General features: G+C 39.5%; 1 protein-coding gene across 1 annotated transcript; it reads right to left on the reverse strand.

Moving 5' to 3' along the window:
• Window positions 1-2,561: 2,561 nt before the first annotated feature.
• LOC139039406 (putative RNA-binding protein 15B) lies at window positions 2,562-3,467 on the reverse strand. The gene has a single exon (XM_070480159.1). It carries the CDS (start codon window positions 3,465-3,467, stop codon window positions 2,733-2,735), a length of 735 nt encoding a protein of 244 aa, XP_070336260.1. The 3' UTR covers window positions 2,562-2,732.
• Between the last annotated feature and the right edge of the window lie 5,681 nt (window positions 3,468-9,148).

Below are 9,148 nucleotides of genomic sequence, written 5' to 3' on the forward strand. Positions count from 1 at the left end.
ATATTTGATCCCTTTTTTAAGTCTAGCTGAGTTCTCAGACATAATTGATGTCAAAGTGTTTTCTTTTTTCTAAGTAACTTCAATGCATTTCCAACTGTATACTTTTAATATTATCCATATACTACTGGTGCTACTATAGAAATATTTCTAATGTATGTATATTAGTTAAGGTAAAGCTTGCTGCTGTCAGATGAGTTTAACGGTTTAGCACAACAGGAGTTTCTCTCTCACTCGTGTTAGAGTTCAGTGGGAGTAATCTTGGTTGGGTACCTCTTCTCCAAGCAGGAATTCTGGGCCCAGGAGCTTGTGATTGTAGTGTCATCAATTTGACACCCAAACTCGCCTTGGGGGCCATATCCACTCCAACCAGCCAGTCAGCTGTAGGGGTTGTTCATGGACTGACAGGGTCTGGAAATAGAATGCATTCTTTTGCCCAATTCTGATGGATAGAATTCAGCGACAGGACCGAACCTAACTAAAGGGAGGTTTGGAAACATGGTGGAGCTGAGTGTTAAGGAAGAAGAACAGGATTTAGTGAGCACATAGTCTCTGCCACTGACCCTCTCAGTAACCATATTTATTTCATTTTATATTTATTTCATATTTACTTCATATTTATTCTATATTTACTTCATTTTTATTTCACTTCATATTTCTCTATCTCACTTTTCTCCCCTATATGAAACATTCTCATCCCCTTCCCATGAGAAATTTTGAACTATTAAAGCCAACAGTCATTAGTAAAAATTCCAGTGATCTGTAACTGTAGATTAAGTTTTCTAATTTAGCAGGAACAAAGTGGGGGAGGGAGGAGCCTGATTCAAGCTACCCATTACAAAAATCACAAAGTTATAGCTACAAAGGTTGACAAAAATTGCAAAAACATCAACCTTTCAATAAAATGAATTTTCAACATTGCCTATACTTATAAAATTATTTTATATCTTTTCCATATTCTTTTCTATTATAGGTTATTGTAAGATATTAAATATAGTTCCCTATGCTATACAGTAGGCCCCTGTTATTTTTTTTTTTTATTTTTATGTATAGTAGTATGTTTATGTTAATCCAAATTCCTAATGTATTATCTCCCCACTTTCCCTTTTGGTAACCATTAGTTTGTTCTCTATGTCTGAGTCTATTTCTGTTTTGTAAATAAGTTCATTTGTATCACTTTTTAGATTCCAAATATAAGTGGTATCATTTGGTATTTGTCTTTCTCTGAATTTACTTAGTATGATAATCTCTAGATCCACCCATGTTGCTGCAAATGACATTATTTCATTCTTTTTTTTTTTAGTGACTGAGTAATATTCCATTGTGTGTGTGTGTGCATGCATGCCACATCTTCTTTATCAGTTCATCTGTTAATAGACGTTTAGGTTGCTTCCATGTCTTGGCTATTGTAAATAGTGCTGCAGTGAACATGGGGGTACATGTATCTTTTTGAATGATAGTTTTCTCTGAATATGTGCCAAGGAGTGGGATTGCTGGATAATATGGTTACCCTGTTTTTTGTTTTTTAAGGAGCCTCCATACTGTTTTCCATGGTGACTGTACCAATTTACATTCTTAGCAAGTGTAAGAGGGTTCTCTTTCCTCCACACCCTCTCCATCATCTGTTACTTCTAGACTTTTTGATGACGGCCATTCTGACTATTGTGAGGCGATACTTCTTTGTAATTTTGATTTGCATTTCTCTAATAATTAGTGACATGAGCATTTTTTCATATGCCTGTTGTCCATCTGTTGTAAACTCTTTTAAAGAAACTTCCATGCATTTATTAGTCTCCTTTAGGCTGAACTTTAAACTGTCAATTTGCTTTCAGAAAGCAAAATCTCATACCTTATTTCAGCCCCTCCACCCTCCTTCACCCTGAAGCTTAGGTTTGGGAGAAGACAACATTAAAAATGCTGTAAAAGGAGGGAATTACAATGATACCCTCTAGACTTTCTGTTTAGTGATATTTACTTTTGTTATACTTACATAAACATTTAAGATGGTGCCTTTCTTTAGCTTAGAAATAAAGGTCGAAAGTGGAAGTTGCTTAGACACATCTGTCGCTTTGCAGCCCCTTGGACTGTAGCCTGCCAGGCTCCTCTGTCCATGGAATTCTCCAGGCCAGAATACTGGAGTGGGTAGCCTTTCCCTTTTCCAGGGGATCTTCCCAACCTAGGGATCAAAGCCAGGTCTCCTGCATTGCAGGCATATTCTTTACCATCTGAGCCACCAAGGAAGCCTGAAATAAAGGTTACTGGTTATCAAATACATTTTTCTTAAGAAAAAAAAAATTACTTCACTACTGAAAAGTCAAGGCAAAAAAGTAACAAATTTATTAGAATGTTGCATTCATTTTATTTTTTTTTTAATTTTTTTTTTTTTAAAAATCCATCCTCTGACAAAGGCTTTACTGACAATTTTCCATACAGTTAGTTAAAAAATAAAAAAATACAGAACACAGCAGACAGTATTTCATACACTAGAAGCCAACATGACAGGAGTCCCTTCTCATCACGGTAAAAAGAAAAAAAAAAAAAACAAAAAACCCAAAACTAAGAACTTAGTTTTTGATGGGGAGATAGGACTTTGGTCCCCTACCAAATGAAACAGGGTAACCCAGCAGAGAATTCAAATCAAGGGTGTAAGATGGGCCAGGGGGTGCAGGGCGGCGGTGGTCAGATTTTAAAATAACTGCTTTAGTGACAAACAGGCTGCAAAGGCCAGGTCTGGGCTAGGCTGTGTCTCTCACTATAACTATCACCATGTGCTCTTCCTCTAGCTTGCCCAATGTCCTCAGTGCTGACTGGAGGTACTGCTGTGAGAAGTCACAGGGTGGGAAGGCGTAGAGCATGCCTGTGCTGTCTCTGCCCTTGGATCCACCCACTGGCAGGCTGATCACCCCTGCAGCCTGCTTCTGTTTCAAGTAGGAGACCAGGTTCCTGAGAAGCCGCCTCTGTAGGCCAGGCTCCACTGCGGGCGTCCCCTCGGAGCCGGGCCCGCCGGGGGCCGCCTGGGTGGCCAGGAGCACTGCGTAGCCGTTGGGGCTCCCCTGCTTGATGCGTCTCGTGACCTCATCGAGCTTGGGCTGGTCCAGGCGAAGGCGCTGGGCAATCTTCAGCTGGGTCAACTTACTCCCGGAAGTATGGTCTTTGAGGAGACTGCTGATCACCCCCTGGTCCCCCTCTAGGATGTGCATAGATGTTGGGAAGCAGCTGTTTTTCAACACCAGGAGCCCGTTCCAACCCAGCTGCAGCGTCTGGGCATACTCTGAGAGACTCTTGAGCTTTTTGGTCTCGTGTTTTGGCTCTTCCAGAGGCTTGGGCTCGGCCTCAGTGGTCCGGTGATTGCGCTCGCTCTCTCGGGTCTTCTTCCCGTGGGAAGAGTCGGGAGCCTCGTGGTGGTGGTGGTGGCCCCACTCCTCCGCCCCGTGTCGGCTGTTGCTGAGGGAGTAGAATGTTGCATTCATTTTATATGTGAGAGAATGAAGTAGTCAAAGACATCTCACAAGCTCTCCAGGTCACTAATGAAACTGGAGCCCATTATACAGAGTGAAGTAAGCCAGAAAGATAAAGACCATTACAGTATACTAACACATATATATGGAATTTAGAAAGATGGTAACAATAACCCTATATGCAAAACAGAAAAAGAGACACAGATGAATAGAACAGACTTTTGGACTCTGTGGGAGAAGGCGAGGGTGGGATGTTTCAAGAGAACAGCATTGAAACATGTATATTATCTAGGGTGAAACAGATCACCAGCCCAGGTTGGATGCATGAGACAAGTGCTCGGGGCTGGTGCACTGGGAAGACCCAGAGGGATCGGGTGGAGAGGGAGGTGGGAGGGGGGATCGGGATGGGGAATACATGTATATCCATGGCTGATTCATGTCAATGTATGACAAAAACCACTGCAATGTTGTAAAGTAATTAGCCTCCAACTAATAAAAAAAAAAAAAAAAAAGGAAAGGTAATGTAGCTCGCAGATACTATATTACCCTGAGGCCAAGGCTCCCATTGACTGAATTCAAAGTTGAGTTCTCTGATCCTTGATGAAGTAGTAGGTTCAGAAATTTGCTGTTCAGTTGTTTCTTAAGGAAATAAATACAGATTAAAGTTAAGAGTTTGTCCACAACAAAAGATCCAGTGTCTATGTCTGAAAAAGAAGTGCTCTGAGTTGTCAGAATAGCAATGCTTACAAATAATTCTTATCTCATAGTATTGCAGACAAGTAGAATATAGTCCAGCATAGAAAATGCCTGTATCAGTTATCATTGGGGGCCAGGCATTCAGCTAGATGGTGTAAAGAATTCAAAGTTTAAGAATTAATGAGACCATGGGATAAAAATAAGTGAAAAAGGTCAACAAATACATAAATGTTACAAGGAATTTGGGCATTTATTGTGATTTTCTAGCATAGCCCATGAATTAAGAGACTAAAATGAGCTGGAAAGGCCAGTCATGAAAAACATCATGGAAGAATATGAACTTGAGAAAGGGGTTGAAGGTTGCAGGTAGGTGGCCTTTTCCAATATAGTCAAAAAGCAAACATACAAAACCCACAGGATCTTGTTTTATTTATTCAACAAAAATTTATTGAGTGACTACCATGTACCCAACACCACAATGGCACTGAGGATAGAGACTGGTGTTGAAGTCAGAAATTACAGGCCTATTCAATACAGCTTTTATATTTTAGAGAGCTTGGATTCAGTATTCAAATGCTGGCTACATTATTGACTTGTGTGGCCTTAGAAAATTTTTATTATCATTTTAAGCTTAAGTTTTCCTCATCTCTAAATCTAAAACATAAAGGCTCCCTGGCGGGGCTATTCTGAAGAGTAAATGAGAAAATGTATCTCTCCTGTTAAATAGTGCCTGGTATATAGGTAGTAAGAGCTCTGAAAACAAGAGTTGCATTCCCCTTGGTTGGAGCTTACATTTAGTGGAATAGAAAGAGATTTATTGGATACTTGATTGGGAGACAATCTGTGAATAGATTTCAGTGCCGATCTGGGGGTTTGGGCAAGTTCTGTAAGTTTTGGAGAGTCCTGCCCAGGGTAATATCATGATCACTATGGGTGTATAACAAGTGGACTAGGTCAGAGGTGCAAGGTGGCTAACTGGGTAGTTTTTTTTAAAGCTTAATATCCTTGAATAAATGATATTGTGGTCCCTTGTGCTTAGGTAGATGTGAGGAGTTCATAAGAAAATGCATGTTATGAATTTATGAAATATATAACAGTATCTGTAGGAGTTTATAAACTGTTAAACATTTCCCTTTACCCAGTCCTTCATTATCCTACACAACCCCTCTTTTTTATTTTTTTCCATTTATTTTTATTAGTTGGAGGCTAATTACTTTACAATATTGTAGTGGTTTTTGCCATACATTGACATGAATCAGCCATGGATTTACATGTGTTCCCCATCCCGATCCCCCCTCCCATACACACCCCCTCTTATAGAGAGCCTCGGATGCCCGGAAGTCTTGAATGTTTTCAGATATTTCATACATTAAATAAAATAATTGGATGAGCAAAGAGGATTGTTGTCTTTGAGCTAATTACATTAAAGCTCTGTGGCAAGTGCTTCTTCAGCTTGATGTCCGGATATGCATGGGAGTGCCTTAATTGGTGAGATTATAATAAGGATAGTCTTTCACTCAGCAGATAATAACTGCATGCTCAGTACTTAGACATTTGTGCAAGTTCTTTAGGAGTAAGATGGGCTGAGCTGCTTTGTTCAGTATATTAGATACTTGTGGATCCCAGGTGAAATGGGGATTTCAACACCATGACTGCCTTGTTTATATTGAGGAGCTGTGCAAAATGACATGATCTGATTACCGCTCCTGCTTTGTGTACTGAGCTGTCAGCACAGCCAAGCCCATATACCTTTAATACAAAAGTCAAGGCAGAAGACAAGGCATTTGATTTGCTCTTTCAGATTCTTACATCTCTGATGGCCACTGGGGAAATCAGTTTGTAACTTACAGTGTATAGGAATGACACCAAAATCAATCAAGAGGAGGAAAAAAAAAAATCCTCTGCTGATTTCGCAAATTCTTTCCTGGTTACTGTGGCCTGCAGATGAATTTTTGTATGAATAGTGCATGTGAATGGAAACACTATTATGTATTTTATATGTAAACTCTTGGAGATAAAAGATTTTAAAAGCAAATCATAGGCACCTATTCTCAAGAGATACAGAATCTCAGTGAAGGGAGAGAGATGTACATACAAGATTATGTGGCAGAAGTTAACTTGAGATGTATGAGAGAGAGAGGAATGAAGTAAAGGGAGGGACCAGACATTTGAGTTGGGCTTGAAGGATGCATGGGAGTTTGATATTGGAGTGGTTGGGTGGAGAGGACACAGTATCTCTAGGCAAAAGGGCCAGCCTGAGTGCAAGCACAGAGAAATGAAAAAGTGAAATGAATGAAATGAAAAAAATTGAAATGAAAAAGGTATCACGGAGCCATGGAGGGCAAGGTAGAGTGGCGCTTAGGAGTGGGTGTGATGGGACTAAAACAAGAAAGCTGAGATAGTCCCAGAATGCAAACAGTGTTATTTCTGGAGCTAAGAAATGTGTGCATCCAGTAAATGAACCATATGGACAACAGCTTGAGAATTCGTGTATGTGCGTGTACCTCAGTACACATTATGTGACTCATAAGTAATTTTATTTAACAGCAAACACTTAGGTGGACCTAAATCAAATTTATCAATGCCTTCTTATCTTGATTGACTCATGTGGCAGGAACAACAGGTTTTCATGTGATAACCTGAAGTAACCTTCCACTCAAAAATAGGTTTTTTCCCCCCTTTCTTTTTGAAAGGATGAGAATAACATTTGAGAAAGCAGTAAGCTTTTATTTTTCATTTCTCATGCCTCCTTTGATGGAGGTTTATGCTGGAGTGTGAAATTCTCATAGGGAAAGGGGAAGAAGGTGAATTTTACTATGTAGTAAATCAAGGGAGTATGTTAGCCTTATGACTTTTATACAAATGTACCATATTGCTGTTCAAGGAAGAGGCTACCACTCAAGAAAAAACTGAATACAAATATATTGCTTTGTGAGCAGAAGAAAACTGTACTTCTAAAGCAGAAAGAAACAAAGTAAACAGATGATCTAACATAGACCTTGGGGAAGGAGTCTTAGAAGTGAGAATGCGTGGGGACTGGCTGATCTTTATCCCAGAAATCCTGAGCACAAGGTAGAGGCCATTGCTGATTAACTGAGTTTTGGAAGCATCCCTGTTGACATGACGTTGCACGAATTGATTTAAAACCCATTCTAGGTATTACGTGCTCCAAGTTTGGGGAAGAGAACAGTCTCTTCCTTTCTTGAATTTGTAAAATAGGTCTTTTTTTGTTTGGTGGATATGTGTTCAAAAAAAGCATAGTAGTATAAAAATAGCAATTTTTCACACTTACTGTATGTCAAGTACTGTACCTATTACGTTGTGTACATTATTTAATTTTATATCGATTTGAAGAGGTAAATATCATTTATTATCTATACAGAAAAAAAAGCAAAGTGTGGGGATGTTAAATAGCTTGCTTTTTGACATGAAGCTAGTGAGTAGTTACCTAGATTCACATTCAGGTTAGGTGGCATGGTGGCTCCTGGGTCTTGACACTGGGATGTCTGGAGACGGTGCTCAGATGTGGGCTGAGAGCAGATGTGTAGGTGTTTAAGAGGCAGGCACTTTCCCCCGGCTCTTGGACTTTCTAACACCCTATTTGCCAGGGCTCTTCAAACTCTAGGAGTTTCTACTATGCAGCATTATAATAAATATCACCTGGTAAAATCAGAAGTATCATCTAGCAGATTAAACAAGGAGAGAAATTATGAAATTGCTTGTACACTCATTATAGGGATAGAAGTGTATCGAGGGACATGGTCAGCCTGTGTATGTCAGCTATAGATGGCACTGCTGTTGTGTCTATATGATGTTTTTAATTAAGAACTTCTCTTTTGCTAATCAGATTGGAAAAGATGAAGATGTTGGTAGTACCTGGTGTTGGCAAGGTTATGGGGGAGCGTGCACTTTCACACTGTGCTTCCAGGAGTGTAAACAGCTATAGCTTTTGATGTTTCCCACTCAAATGAAAACAGTATAGTAATTTTATTCAGCACTTCCCTTTATAAATAGTTATTGTATAGGTGTATTTGTGTCCAAAGAAAGGTATATTCAATGTTTATTTCCATAGTTTATAATAGAAAAAATGGAAACGAACTAAATGTTCATTAAGAGAGAAGTGTTAAATTATTATAACTATATAATTGAATACTGAAGTGAAGTGAAGTCGCTCAGTCGTGTCCGACTCTTTGCGACCCCGTGGACTGTAGCCCACCAGTCTCCTCCGTCCATGGGATTCTCCAGGCAAGAATACTGGAGTGGGTTGCCATTTTCTTCTCCAGGGGATCTTCCCAACCCAGGGATCAAACCCAGGTCTCCCATATTGCAGGCAGACGCTTTAACCTCTGAGCCACCAGGGAAGTCCATAATTGAATACTGGTTAACTTAAATAACTATATTTATTAATATTTATGTATAAATGCTTATGTGTATATTGACATGAGGAGAGAAAGTATGTTCAGAGAAGAGAGTATTGTAGAATAATATGGAAAATATATTCTGTTTTTACTTTTGTGTAAAAAGTGTATGCCCTTATATGATCATATATTCTTGGAAAAAGTCTCAAGAAGCAGCAAAATTAGGAGTGGTCAACTTTGCGTAGTGGGAAAACAGGGAAGGGAGCTTTTAAGTTTTGTGTAATATTCTTCTGTATTGAGTTTCTTATTTTATGAGGAGCTTGTTGCTCTTTTAAAAAAAAAATAAACATGAGGTTTAAAAAAAGGACTTGATTTAGTAATAGTTTTCCTCCTAAGATGATTCTGTGTTTCCCAGTTTCGCCAATGCCAGGCTTCCAACTCTGGTTTCCCAGAAATTTACTGGTGGAGCGAGTGGTGAAATGTGTACGTGCCTGGTTAGGATGACAAAGAGATTGCAGCATTCCTCCCCCTCCTTCCTTGCTTCTTCTAACCTGTAGACCTTTGCCCAGATTGCTGAGCATCTCAGAGGATGCGGTGGAATAAGAGATGAACAAGAATTTTTTGCTGTTGTGACTAGGA

The sequence above is a fragment of the Odocoileus virginianus genome, chromosome 18 (genome assembly GCF_023699985.2).
Source record: "Odocoileus virginianus isolate 20LAN1187 ecotype Illinois chromosome 18, Ovbor_1.2, whole genome shotgun sequence".
NCBI classification, from domain to species: domain Eukaryota; kingdom Metazoa; phylum Chordata; class Mammalia; order Artiodactyla; family Cervidae; genus Odocoileus; species Odocoileus virginianus.